This window comes from Eucyclogobius newberryi, unplaced genomic scaffold (assembly GCF_026437365.1).
Source record: "Eucyclogobius newberryi isolate DKJ021-1_F unplaced genomic scaffold, fEucNew1.0.hap1 SCAF_2, whole genome shotgun sequence".
Classification (NCBI taxonomy): Eukaryota; Metazoa; Chordata; class Actinopteri; order Gobiiformes; family Gobiidae; genus Eucyclogobius; species Eucyclogobius newberryi.
The window spans coordinates 5001-20000 of record NW_027315834.1 but is presented as its reverse complement, the minus strand read 5'-3'; the positions used below and the strand labels follow the sequence as shown (position 1 = coordinate 20000).

Here is a 15000-nt window from a genome sequence, read left to right as displayed (position 1 = left end):
GGAGGAGCTACATGCTGTTTGGACATTACAGACTGGGAGGAGCTACGTGTGTGTTTGGACGTTGCAGACTGGGAGGAGCTACGTGCTGTTTGGATATTACAGACTGGGAGGAGCTAGGTGCTGTTTGGACGTTACAGACTGGGAGGAGCTACATGCTGTTTGGACGTTACAGACTGGGAGGAGCTACGTGCGTGTTTGGACGTTACAGACTGGGAGGAGCTACGTGCTGTTTGGACGTTGCAGACTGGGAGGAGCTACGTGCTGTTTGGACGTTACAGACTGGGAGGAGATACGTGCTGTTTGGACGTTGCAGACTGGGAGGAGCTACAAAGACACTGTGATGTCACACATTCTGTGAGGAGCATTAAACCATCTCACACCAAAGTCACCTTCAACAATGACAAACCCTGCTTCACACTTAAACTGAGGATGAGGCAGAAGGAGGCGGAGCACAGGGGCGGAGCTAGAGGGCAGTGCACAGGGCCGGAGCTAGAGGGCAGCGCACAGGGCCGGAGATAGAGGGCGCTACAAAGATGCAAAGTACGGGTTTAGCAGGAGCTATCGAGAGCTAGAGCTCAGTACAATACGTGTCTGAAGCAGCAGTTCTCAAACAACAACCCCGCCTCTGTGTGGAGTTGCCCCGCCTCTAGTGGCCCCGCCTCTGTTTGGAGTGGCCCCGCCTCTGTGTGGAGTGGCCCCGCCTCTAGTGGCCCCGCCTCTGTGTGGAGTGGGCTCCGGCTTCTCACAAACTACAAGCCCAGAGCCCCCCCTTCTGCAGATGACAGAAAACTGGCCCAAGAACTAAATACTTTCTACTGCAAATTTGACACGCCCTCCCCCACTGTGCCCTCCCCCACTGTGCCCTCCCCCACTGTGGCCAACTCTGCCAACCCAACCCCGGTCCCCCCACCTCCCCCACCACTTTCCCTTTCCCTCCGCCGCACTCGAGCATTCTCTCCCTCGACGACTACATAGTCTGATCGTTTGATTCCCAGTTTGAACGTTTTAACGAGGCGTCCATCGCGCTTCTTTCAGGGTTTCTCTGTATCCGATAGAACTTCTCTCCGTTTATCTTTCCGGTTGTTGCACCCGACTACCACACATACCTTCACCATTTTGATTATAGCGTTGTCATTAATGAGGTTTTGGGCCTCTTCAAACCGTGTTTGGTTGTAAATGGAAACAGACAGACGCAGTCTTGAATTGGCTTGTAGTGGTAAACACCATCAGCTGACGGACAATATGACGGAACAAGTCTGAGGCGACGTCACGTGAATGAGCTCTATTCCGTAAAATCAACACGCGAAAAGCTGCTGGACCAGACGCGTCACCCCGGCCACCTCAAGACACTGTGCAGGCGAGCTGACCCCTGTCTTCACTGGCATTTTTAACACTTCCTGGAGTCATGCCACTTCCCAGCTTCAAGTCGTCCATCATTGTCCCTGTCCCCAAGAAGCTCCGGATCACTGGACTTCATAACTAGAGACCTGTGACGTCTGCAGTCATGAAGTCATTTCAGCGCCTGGTCCTCCCCCACCTCAAGTCTTTCACCTCCCTCATCCTCCTGCTCTGCTCCAGGACAAGCTCTCCCAGCTCAACGTGCCTGACTCCACCTGCAGGGGGAGCACTGACTCCACCTGCAGGAGGAGCACTGACTCCACCTGCAGGGGGAGCACTGACTCCACCTGCAGGAGGAGCACTGACTCCACCTGCAGGAGGAGCACTGACTCCACCTGCAGGGGGAGCACTGACTCCACCTGCAGGGGGAGCACTGACTCCACCTGCACTGACTCCACCTGCAGGGGGAGCACTGACTCCACCTGCACTGACTCCACCTGCAGGGGGAGCGCTGACTCCACCTGCAGGGGAGCACTGACTCCACCTGCAGGGGAGCACTGACTCCACCTGCAGGGGAGCACTGACTCCACCTGCAGAGCACTGACTCCACCTGCACTGACTCCACCTGCACTGACTCCACCTGCACTGACTCCACCTGCACTGACTCCACCTGCAGGGGGAGCGCTGACTCCACCTGCAGGGGGAGCACTGACTCCACCTGCAGAGCACTGACTCCACCTGCAGGGGGAGGACTGACACACACACACACACATACAGAGACACACACACACACACACACAGAGACACACACACACACACACACATACACATTCACACACACACACACACACACAGTCACACACACACACACACACACACACACAGTCACACACACACACACACACACACTCACACACACACACACAGTCACACACACAGTCACACACAAACACACACACACACACGAGCATGGAGACTCACTCCTCTATGAGCTGTTGCAAAGCGCCCCTTAATGAACTGAAATGTGGTTCAGTCCTCACACTGAGAGCTCTGCTCTGAGGCTCAAGATGCTCCAAAGTGTCCGGGCCCCAGGGGGAGGAGCCTATTCTACATGTTTTTAGTGCTAGATAAACCAGAGCAGCCAGAGGAAACCTACACAGACACAGGGAGAACATCCAAACTCCACACAGAAAGGCCCAGGAGTCAAAATCAGGACCTTTTTGCTGAAATGAATATGTTTTCCCAAACAAATGAAACAAAAAAGGGATTGGGGGGGTTAGTCCTTCTCTTACCACTGCAGAGCCCCCCAAAGGACCTCGCTCTGCACAGCGTCTGATGGACATTGGGCCGTTTTATCACCCTCTATGGCTCAGGGATGAGGAGCTGAAATATTAATTTGTGTGTGAAAGTTTGATGAGCCTGAGTGAGTGGGAGGGGCTGCGTGGGTCACATTGTGGGTCCCATTGGGGGTCCCATTAGAGTCACAGTGCAGAAAAAAGGGTCCTCACTCACCTGGTGCCGGCTGCTGTCTGCTCTGCCAGGGTTAGCGCTGGAGCTGACGTTAGCGTTGCTCCGTGTGGCGGTGAAGCCGGTGTGAGCTTGTTCCTTCGGTGCGGCGCGTCCATCGTTCGATTCCGGGCCGGGCTCTGACTGGCCCCTGGGCTCTGACTGGCCCCTGGGCTCTGACTGGCCCCTGGGCTCTGACTGGCCCCTGGGCTCTGACTGGCCCCTGGGCTCTGACTGGCCTCCGGGCTCCGAGGACGACGCAGGGTTCACGCAGAAGGGGGCAGTGTGCTCAGCTGTGAGTAAAAAACCGTCATCGTCGGAGTCTTTGAACGCACCATCAAACGGCCACAGCACATTTCTCCAGAACATGCTCCTTATCAACCGTGACCCTGACCGACGCCTTCAAAGGAGAGAGCTTCACACCAGCATCCAGAGTGTCTACCAAGGGCTGTGTCCAAATTCTCTCTCCATGACCAAGAGTCCACAGGCTCCAGGAGATCCTCAAAGAGAGAGCAGGTCTCCAGTGTGGACAAGCCAGAGTCCAAGTCTGAGCCCAAGTCCCTCTGAGGGGCTTTTTCTGTGCGTGACATCATGACAGAGGGAGGGCGAGAGACCAGAGTCATGTGATCAGGAGCAGCCGCGGGTTTCCACGGCAACATGGAGTCCCACATGGAGATGCAGAGCGCACAGAGGCTGGAGAAGCTCTTTAAAGCTCAGTACTATAACCAGCGGTGTAAATATACAAATGCAGGAGAAAAGTCAAAGTATCGAGCATATAAAATGTGACTTTTAGAGGAAACACTTCTGTGCAGACTATCAAAGAGTGAAACTGGATTATTTGAACAAAGTCTCAACATTTTACATGTCCATTTATGAACAAAGATTTGAACTCCAAACCTTTTAGCCGAACGTCCCCCTGAACGTGTTAAACTATTCACTAGCAAGGACCACGCCACAACAATGAAATACGAAAGAATGTTTATTGATAAGTCATGATGGGTCGATGAGAGATCGATGAGATGAGAGAGAGAGAGCTCGATGAGATGAGAGAGAGAGAGATATCGAGAGAGCGAGAGAGAGAGATATCGAGAGAGATATCGAGAGAGCGAGAGATCGAGAGAGCGAGAGAGAGAGAGAGAGAGAGATATCGAGAGAGAGAGAGAGCGAGAGAGATAGAGAGAGAGCGATAGAGCGATATCGAGAGAGAGAGCGATAGAGCAAGAGAGAGAGAGAGAGCGAGAGCGGGAGCGAGATCGATGAGATGAGAGAGAGATCGATGAGATGGCTGGGTAGAGACTCAGGATGGGGGCTCTGTCTCGGGTAATCAGCCCAGCCGATTCAGAACCCCCCCCTCCATGGATGGTTATGTGTTAAGGTGACGATGATAGAGACATGGGGTGGGAGGGTGGGGTCGAGAGAGCAGAGACAACGAGAGATGCTGGGATTGGCCTTTGCATATATAGGCCTGCTGGGTAATAAGAGGCGTGGTTAAAGAGAGGAGGTGTGGTTGCTGGGGAGGTAAGAGGTTGAGGCGTGGTCCTGCTCCCGAATCTAAGTTAGCGATTACATCTCCAACTACACTTCACTAGCAAGGACCACGCCACAACAATGAAATACGAAAGAATGTTTATTGATAAGTCATGATGGGTCGATGAGAGATCGATGAGATGAGAGAGCTCGATGAGATGAGAGAGAGAGAGAGCTCGATGAGATGAGAGAGAGATATCGAGAGAGCGAGAGAGAGAGATAGAGAGAGCGAGAGAGAGAGAGAGAGAGAGAGAGAGAGAGAGATCGAGAGAGCGAGAGAGCTATCGAGAGAGAGAGAGAGATAGAGAGAGAGAGAGATAGAGAGAGAGAGAGATAGAGAGAGCGAGAGAGATATCGAGAGAGAGAGAGAGAGAGAGCGATAGAGCGATATCGAGAGAGAGAGCGATAGAGCAAGAGAGAGAGCGAGAGCGGGAGCGAGATCGATGAGATGAGAGAGAGATCGATGAGATGGCTGGGTAGAGACTCAGGATGGGGGCTCTGTCTCGGGTAATCAGCCCAGCCGATTCAGAACCCCAAAATGATTTAAATGAAGGAAGTTGATCTGGATCTTGACGTAAGCCTGGCTGAAAATAATGTTACGAGTGGCACGGGGGAAGAGGAGCTGGATAGCCAAGCACTCTGAAGAGTAGCTGGATGAAATCGAAAGCAGTCCGTCCGTTACTGAGACGAGGGTTAATTCTGGTACATTTGAAGAGTGTTTTAGCGTTTGTGGTCGTCGACGGAAGCAGATGGAGAATAAGATGCAAGAGTGATAGGATTGAACGGACAGTCGATAGAACTGGATTTATGGTGGAGTCTCCTTGCTCCGGAGTGGAGAGCGAAATGTTTGCATGGATTTAGGAGTTGACGAGTTGCGGGTAGCAAGGAAGTCAATATGAGCGATGAATAAGGGAACTTAATTGAGATGAATGAGATTGAGAATGAGAGGAATGAAAGATATGAGGGTAGTAGTATTAAGGAGTAGGAATTGAAGCGATCGTAGAGCGTCGGATTTGGGACGGTGAATCGAGAGTAGGAGTTGGTCAATTACGGTGACTTGAGTATGAGCAATGCAAGAGACGGATTGATAGAGGGGAATAGATTGAGTATTATGAGTTGCGCATAGTAAGATATCCCTTATTGATCTACTAGAGAGATGTTGAATAAGCCTTCCGACTGATCAAACCCCCAAAATGTCCAGAACGATAGTGGGGTATAATTCTGGCATAATGTGAATGCCTGGTAGAGGAGACTAAGTGCCTGAGGACCGTGTAGTACGCACTGCAGCTGGAATGGGTTGGAAGGGGCCGGAGCGCTCCGAGCGGTCTCCAATGCGCCAACCGATGTGCGGTGGATAAGGTGCATGTTGAGAGATGTTTCTTCTGAAAAGGAGGAGGGAATGTGAGATGGATGAGCATCCCGGTGCCCGGTGACTGTTCCGGAGAGAGACTGCTTCCCGGTGCCCGATGAGACCCTGGTGAGGACGCAGGAAAGCTTGAGTGAGATGTGGGATGAATGGGGAAGGGGTCGAATGGTTTGGATGAATGGGGAAGGGGAGGGGGGAAATAGAGCGGGATGAGTGATTAAGGGAGGGATGAATGAAGAGTCGGAAGATCGAGTGGAGAACGGACTCTGTGCGAGCAGAGGGTCGAAGGAGAGACTGTTGAGAACCAGAGGGGCGTATCCCGGTGGCTCTGTGGTAGACTTCCCTGTGCCCGGTGGCTCAGAGAGAGGTTCTGGGAAATGAATACATGGATTGGGGCGAGCATGAGGACGCTGCCGCGGGTCGGGGCGAGCGCGTGGGCGCGGCTGCTGATGAGATTCGTGCTTGGAGTGAACATGTTGCCGGTGGGGCTCTTAGCGAGCGTGGCTGCTTTAGGGCGAGCGTGGCTGCTCTGGGGCGAGCGTGGCTGCGAACGTGGCTGCTCTGGGGCGAGCGTGGCTGCGAGCGTGGCTGCTCTGGGGCGAGCGTGGCTGCGAGCGTGGATGCTCTGGGGCGAGCGTGGCGGCGAGCGTGGCGGCGAGCGTGGCGGCGAGCGTGGCGGCGAGCGTGGCGGCGAGCGTGGCGGCGAGCGTGGCGGCGAGCGTGGATGCTCTGGGGCGAGCGTGGATGCTCTGGGGCGAGCGTGGATGCTCTGGGGCGAGCGTGGATGCTCTGGGGCGAGCGTGGATGCTCTGGGGCGTAGTAGTAGTAGCTTGGAGCTGTAACTGAGCTATTGAGCTGTAGCTGTAAGTTGAGCTATTGAGTTATTGAGCTGTGAGCTGAGCTATTGAGTTATTGAGCTGTGAGCTGAGCTATTGAGTTATTGAGCTGTGAGCTGAGCTATTGAGCTGTGAGCTGAGCTATTGAGCTGTGAGCTGAGCTATTGAGCTATTGAGCTGTGAGCTGTGAGCTATTGAGCTGTGAGCTATTGAGCTGTGAGCTATTGAGCTATTGAGCTGTGAGCTATTGAGCTATTGAGCTGTGAGCTATTGAGCTGTGAGCTATTGAGCTGTGAGCTATTGAGCTGTGAGCTATTGAGCTATTGAGCTGTGAGCTATTGAGCTGTGAGCTATTGAGCTATTGAGCTATTGAGCTGTGAGCTATTGAGCTATTGAGCTATTGAGCTGTGAGTTGAGCTATTGAGCTGTGAGTTGAGCTATTGAGCTGTGAGTTGAGCTATTGAGCTGTGAGTTGAGCTATTGAGCTGTGAGTTGAGCTATTGAGCTGTGAGTTGAGCTATTGAGCTGTGAGCTGAGCTTTTGAGCTGTGAGCTGAGCTATTGAGCTGTGAGCTGAGCTATTGAGCTGTGAGTTGAGCTATTGAGCTGTGAGTTGAGCTATTGAGCTGTGAGTTGAGCTATTGAGCTGTGAGCTGAGCTATTGAGCGGTGAGCTGTAGCTGTGAATTGAGCTTTTGAGCTGAGAGATGAGAGTTGCGTTGAGCCTGCGCGTTGAGCTGCAAGGCGAACATGGTAAGATGAGGTAGCATGAAAAGCCAGAGCCGGGGATTTTTGTTTTTTTTACTTAAGGTAATATGCGAAGGAGAAGATGAGAACCTGCTGGAATGCTAGAAACAGAATCTTTGAAGATGCCTGTGGCTAACGTGTGGCGGTGAAGCCAGACAGCTGAATGTGACATGAAAGTAATTTAGTGGAAGCATGAATTGTGAGCCTATGAGGTGTGAAGGTTGCATGAGAAAAGAAAAGGAAGCTTGAGAGTTCACGTGAGAAGAGTAGGAACGATGAACAGCATGAACGGAGGGCGAAAAAAAGATTAGCTTAAGCCAGAATGATAGTGGATGGTAAAGAGCCAGCGCAGAGAAGATGGTGCGTTGATGGTACATGCAGTAAAATGTAGGTACAGAGGAGGGATAGAGGAAAGCATGTTGAGGGGGTCGAGTGCAGCTGCAGCAAAGGTGATGAGAATTGATGAAAGATTGAGAAAAGAGGGAGCGTTTGAACTCAACATTGTTAAGACAAGCTGGGACATTGCAGAGTCCCTATGAACGTTGTTTAATCTGCTTTAAATTGAGTTGTACAACCTGGCTCCCGCCACCAGGGGGAGCTGAAAGGTCGCGCTGCGGCCCGTGGAGCAATGGTGACGTCATCGACTGCGCGCCTCCGGACGGACGTGGAACCAGGAAGTGAGGCTGACGAAAAACATGGATATTTATTGACGTAGCGTCTGAAAGAAATGTCCACCGGCTTTGGCCCGGTGCGCCCGCTGCGGTACGGCCTCTGGTGTCCATCTGAGTGGAGACGCGCGCCTGGGCGCAGCACACGGAGCGACGCACGGAGCGCGCCGGCCGGCGCGGGAGCCGTGCCCCGCTCCGGAAGCTCGGATAGCGCCCGGTTAAAATGAGGGTCAGAGAGCGAGAAGGAGCGCGTGGGTCCAGGCCGTTGCTGTGGAGGTCGGTGTTCTGTGTGGACGCCCGGAGGTGACATGGAGTGTCCCGTAGGTGGGGTCCGTGAGAGACGCAGGTGCGGAGGAGCTGATGGTGTTTGGAGCTGTGGAATCGCGCTGGGTGAGTCCTCGGGGAACTGACCGACTGAATGTTTCGGACTGAATTGCTCAGATTGGGAACGGATCAGAATCTGAGGAAATGGCTCATGGTTGGTTTGAATGAACGCGCTGTACTGAGTGTCTCTCTGTCGAGAGAGCAGAGACAACAAGAGATGCTGTTGTTGTTGTTGTTGTTGTTTTATGGCGGTTGGCATCCGAGTGTTGCATTACCGCCAGACTTTATTCCTCAGACGTTTCGTAGTCCTCAGACTCTGTCGTAGTCCGTAAAAGTACTCCTCCCATTGCCTTGGCGTTACAAAGCCCATGAGGTCATGATGTGTTTTTGTGACTAGAATAGTTGTTGTGTCAGAGACCAACCGGCTTTATTCCAGGGAGACTCCCCTTCACCCTCCTCGCCCTCTTCGACGTTCGGTGCTTTGGAAGTACAAAGCCCATGAGATCATGGGACGTCTTTGTTGTTTTACAAAGCCCATGAGGTCATGGGACGTCTTTGTCGTTTTATCCCTTAGAAGTCCTTCCTCCATCACTTTGGCGTTTCTAGGCCCATGAAGTCCAAGCGCGTTAGAACATCCTCTTGCTCCTCATCCTCGGCTCAGTCTCCAACACCCCCCACCTCTATAAACGTTTACCCAGCCCTGTGCTACATAAGTAAGCAACCACAGCCTGACACAAACCCTGTGACTGGATCGCCAGAACGTTCCGCAGATTGAACTCCCGCCCATTATTCCGAAACCACAAGGCCAACCCGGCCCTTTCCCTATCATAAGCCTCACAGCAAATCAGCACATGCTCGACAGTCTCTGGCACCCGACAGTGACCACACAGACCGGTCGGATGTTTGCCTATCCTACTCAGTGACCAATTGAGTCCAGTATGGCCAATCCTCATCCGGGCAAAGGCCCTTTCCTCCCACGCGTTCCTGCCCATAGACCCGCAAGGACCCACACTACCCTGTATGTGATAGAGATGCCGTCCAGTAACACAGTGGCTCCAAAATCCGACCACATGACTCTTGATAACGGGCTTGATTTCAGACTTGCCCAACTCAACCGCCACATCAATTGATGGCCGCCGAAGGGAACGTTTAGCCAGTGCATCAGCCATTTCGTTACCATCCACCCCCACATGCGCAGGGACCCAAATGAAGGAAACCCTCACATCCTTCCTGGACAGGGAGAGCATCAGACAGAAGATGCCATTCAACACATCCTGTCTGCAATCCGATTTCCCAGATTTAATGCTTTGCAATGCAGAAAGGCTGTCAGAGGCCACCACAATGCCGCAACACTGCAAAGCAGATTCCGCCCATTCCAACGCCAACCGTGTTGTTGTTGTTGTTGTTGTTGTTGTTTTATGGCGGTTGGCATCCGAGTGTTGCATTACCGCCAGACTTTATTCCTCAGACGTTTCGTAGTCCTCAGACTCTGTCGTAGTCCGTAAAAGTACTCCTCCCATCGCTTTGGCGTTACAAAGCCCATGAGGTCATGGGACGTCTTTGTTGTTTTACAAAGCCCATGAGGTCATGGGACGTCTTTGTCGTTTTATCCTTTAGAAGTCCTTCTTCCATCACTTTGGCGTTTCCAGGCCCATGAAGTCCAAGCGCGTTAGAACATCCTCGGCTCAGTCTCCAACACCCCCCACCTCTATAAACGTTTACCCAGCCCTGTGCTACATAAGTAAGCAACCACAGCCTGACACAAACCCTGTGACTGGATCGCCAGAACGTTCCGCAGATTGAACTCCCGCCCATTATTCCGAAACCACAAGGCCAACCCGGCCCTTTCCCTATCATAAGCCTCACAGCAAATCAGCACATGCTCGACAGTCTCTGGCACCCGACAGTGACCACACAGACCGGTCGGATGTTTGCCTATCCTACTCAGTGACCAATTGAGTCCAGTATGGCCAATCCTCATGCGGGCGAAGGCCCTTTCCTCCCACGCGTTCCTGCCCATAGACCCGCAAGGACCCACACTACCCTGTATGTGATAGAGATGCCGTCCAGTAACACAGTGGCTCCAAAATTCCTGCCAAAGGCCGACCACATGACTCTTGATAACAGGCTTGATTTCAGATTTGCTTAACTCAACCGCCACATCAATTGATGGCCGCCGAAGGGAACGTTTAGCCAGTGCATCAGCCATTTCGTTACCGTCCACCCCCACATGCGCAGGGACCCAAATGAAGGAAACCCTCACATCCTTCCTGGACAGGGAGAGCATCAGACAGAAGATGCCATTCAACACATCCTGTCTGCAATCCGATTTCCCAGATTTAATGCTTTGCAATGCAGAAAGGCTGTCAGAGGCCACCACAATGCCGCAACACTGCAAAGCAGATTCCGCCCATTCCAACGCCAACCGTATCGCTATAAGTTCCGACGTGAAAACAGAAAGGCGATCTGTCAACCTCTTCTTGACCGCTAGCCCCAGGTCAGGCACAAAATAAGCGGCGCCAGTACGCCCACTCTCAGGATCCCTAGACCCGTCGGTATAAATAAACACATCACCTGAGTGCTTATCGATGAGCGCTTGAACGGCAAACTGCGGTGCCCTCCCAGCGACTCCTCTAAGCTTGCCATGCAAGCTAACATCAACAGGAGCCGGGACAAACTTCCACGGAGCTATAGCAGACAAAGCCACCGACGGGCTCACACGCAGATCACCAACCCCCGCAAGCCGCGCCTTCGCATTTCCTACCTGGCTGAAAATCATACCGCCAGCCTCACTCTGCCCCCCATCAACCCTGAGAAAGTCCCTCACCGGGTGAGAGCTCGTATGACCTTGCACATTCACCCAGTAAGCCAACAGAAGTTCTAGCCTCCGGAGCCGTAACGGCAATTCCCCCAACTCAACCTGCAGCGCCGAGACAGGGGAGGTCCTAAAAGCCCTACAGCAGATGCGCAAGGCCTGGGCTTGCTCCACATCAAGCTTCTTTAAGTTAGTCTCAGCCGCAGACATGTAGGCTATACAGCCATAATCAATAGCCGCCCTCATGACGGCCCGATAAATACCCAGGAGCGACCTTCTGCTGGCCCCCCAGTCCTGGCCGGATAGACAACGAAGCAAGTTATTCACCCTTTTGCATTTACCACTGACCTCATCAATGTGCCGACGCCAACTAAGCCTCTCGTCAAAGGTGACCCCCAAGAACCTCACCTCCCTGACCTGTTCGAGCACCTGCCCATGCAGTCGAAGGGAGACGTCCCTATGTCCATTGAAGAAACAGATCACTTGAGACTTCCGTACGGACAGTTTAAACCCCCACTTCAGGGTCCACTGCTCCACCTGCTGTATTGCCCTTTGCAGTTTCGCCTCGTAAAACCGGAGATTCCTCCCTCTCACCCATAGAGCGCCATCGTCAGCATAAAGGCTCCTCCCAACAGACCCATCCACGTCGTCAAAGATGTCCTTAATCATAACATTGAACAAGATAGGGCTACACACACTCCCCTGCGGGATCCCATTCTCCACCCCATAGACCCCAGAGTAAGCAGCGCCCACTCTGGTTTGGATACGCCGGCCAGACAGAAAGCTCCGGACCCAGTTAAACAGTTTACCCTTCACACCACACTTCCGCAGCTTAATGAGGAGCCCATCCTTCCAATCCATATCGTACGCCTTCTCCACATCAAAGAGCACCGCAATAACCTTTTCTTTCTGAGCCCTGGCCAGCTGGATATCAGATTCCAAACACAACACGGAATCCATGGTGTTCCTGCCCCTACGGAAACCACTCTGGTGCGCGGGAAGCAAACCCTGACTCTCCAAGAAGTAATCCAACCGCTCGGTAACCATGCGCTCCATCGTTTTCCCGAGCTGCGACGTCAAGGCAATCGGCCTATAACTTGAAGGGTCAGACGCTGGCCTACCCGGCTTCAGAACCGGCACCACCGTAGACTGTTTCCACGCAGATGGAACACAACCTGAATCCCAAACACGGTTGAAAAGACCCAGGACTAGCCCAAGCGTGTCATCAGTCAAATGAGAGAGCATGTCATAGCACACCTCATCTTTACCCGGGGCTGTCTGTTTCGCCTTAGAAAGTGCTCTCCTTAGCTCAAACAAACTAAACGGAAGGTCAAGGTCATCTTGAGTCGAAGGCTGGTGCCCAATCAGCTCAGAATTCTGGGCCAAAGTACTCTCCCTGTAGTGCCTTTCCGCAGGTGAGAGATTGTCAGAGCTGTGCACCGACACAAAGGTGCTGGCCAACAGTTCAGCTTTGTCAACGTCGCTGACTGCTTCAACACCATTCAGTATTAGGACCGGGGTCCCACGACGGCGCTCAACCCCATGCATCCGCTTAATCATCCCCCAAACATCCCCGAGACGCGTTTCTCTCCCAATTTTGGAACAATACCGCCTCCAATAGGCACTCTTGGCCGTTCTCACAGTTTTCCGCACAACAGCGCGGGCCCTCTTGTAGTCAATGAGGGCACCCTCAGTGTGGGCAACCCTTAGCCGGCGAAACGCCGCATTTCTCGCCCTAACAGCATGACCACATGCTTCAGTCCACCACGGCACCCGCTTCCTATGTCCACTACCACCACTCTTAGGAATCGAGCCTACCGCTGACTGCGTGATGAGCGAGACAATTGCACTATTGAGATCATCCACCTGAGTCAATCCTCCTTCCTGCAGAACCCTAGAACCATCATCAGCTTTCCTCAGGAAAGCCCCCCAGTTCGCCCTTGCCAACTGCCACCTCTGGATCCTCGTCCCCCTGACCACACAGCTCCCAAAGCCAATCACGGTGCGGACTAGATAGTGATCGCTACCAAAAGAAAGATTACCAAGAACCTCCCAACTACAAACACCAGCTAACTCCTTGGACACAAGTGTAAGATCTATTGCACTTTCCGCACCGGTCCCCATATCATAGCGGGTCCCACCCCCATCATTCAGACAAACCAACTCCCTTTGATTGATAAAACCCTCTACCACCTGCCCATACCTATCGGTACCACTACCGCCCCACAAAGCGCTATGCGCATTAAAATCCCCACACCACACGGCCTTTCCCCGAACATCCTTACCGATACAATGTAAGGACTCTAGCGTTAACTCACCACACGGATTATAAAGGTTAACCACAGTAACAGCTTCACCACCCAGCCAGACCCTCACCGCCAGGGCCTCCGGCGCTTTACTCACACTGACAACAACGTAATTTAGGTCATCTCGGACAAACACAGCCACACCTCCGCCTCTACCCTGCTCCCTATCATTCCTAACACACACATACCCTTGTATCCCAAAACCCCACCTAGGTCGTAACCAAGTCTCCTGCACGCACATAACGTGAGGCTTGTTCAACAAGGTAGAGACAAAATGCTTAAATTCCTGGCCATTAGCACGAAGACTACGCGCATTCCATTGCAAGACAACCACCGCCATTATGAGCCCCCGGAACCTGACGGCGCATCGGGAGCCCCCCCACTCCCACTGCCAGAATGGGGCAGGGCGCCCTCCCGCAGCGCATCCTCTATCTCCGTCCACTCGGGGCCCCCAGCTCCAAAGTACTTCCCTGCAGCCTTAGCGATGATCTTAGTCTTTTCGGATCTCTTCTTGGTTTGCCCAGTACAGTTAATCACTTCCACTATAAAGAGGAAGAAATCTTTCCTCTTCACAACCAGTACATCCTCCGCACCCACAGGGCCTCTGCCCGTGGAAGCCACACTCACGGGCATCCCAGTGGGGACCTCCCCCTGGCTGCGGGCAACGCTGCCCCCTCCCCTGTCGCCTAGGACACCAGCATCACTGGCAGCCCCCACGGCATCCACCGTCACCTGACTACCAGACACCTTCTTGACCGCATCCGCGTAGGATATGCCTTGAGAGGCTCTAACTTTTTGCACCTCCGCAGCCCTCTTGCTGAACACGCATCCCCCGTAGGCAGAGCTATGCTCTCCCCCACAGTTACAGCACTTGAGTTTTGCTCCGTCGTCACACTTCCCATACTCGTGGTCTCCTGCACATTTACCACACTTCTGCTTCCCTCTACAGACCGCTGCAATATGCCCAAAGCGCTGGCACTTGAAGCAACGCAGGGGCGGCAGAACATATGGGCGTACGCCATAGCGCATGTACCCAACGCACACCACACGAGGCAGGATCCCACCTTCAAATCTAATCATTATCGACAGGCTGTCACACCTTACCCCATCCCGGGTCATCTTCAACCGCCTAGCATCCACCACCTTAGCTCCAGTCAAATTCTCCTTTATGTCATCCACAGATGTCGTCGTAGGGACGCCTACTATAACTCCCCTGACCGTGCCTCTTACAGCATCAGACACAAGAATGTCCTTCCCACCCAGACACTTAGCTTCAATCGCCTTCCTTTGCTGAGCCACGTCCTTGCACACAACCAGCAGCGAGCCATCCCTAAGGACACTCGCATGCTTGACCACTCCCACAGCTACAGTCAGGCTCCTTGTCAACGCCATCGGATCCCACCCCTTAAAGGACGCATTATCCTGCGCGAGCTTTATGAACACCTTACACTCTGAACTCACATCCCCGACATCTGCAACCCCCCCGCCCTGCTCCTCACTGAGAGAGCCCTCCATAGACGAGCAAGAAGACGCCCTACGCTGCACAGGATCAGTGGCTCCAGGGGAGTC

At 53.2% G+C, this 15000-nt stretch overlaps 1 protein-coding gene across 1 annotated transcript in view; it reads right to left on the bottom strand.

Annotated features, from left to right (window-relative positions):
* The window catches only part of LOC140368267 (regulator of G-protein signaling 3-like), a gene marked incomplete at its 5' end in the record, with an annotated part of 139926 nt that extends 131426 nt beyond the window's left edge, over positions 1-8500 (bottom strand). Inside the window, 4 exons of the mRNA XM_072455234.1 lie at positions 390-489; positions 2851-3137; positions 5650-5753; positions 8007-8500. Of these exons, the coding sequence (XP_072311335.1) occupies positions 390-489; positions 2851-3137; positions 5650-5753; positions 8007-8500 (985 nt within the window). The remainder of the gene's footprint in view (positions 1-389; positions 490-2850; positions 3138-5649; positions 5754-8006) is intronic.
* Between the last annotated feature and the right edge of the window lie 6500 nt (positions 8501-15000).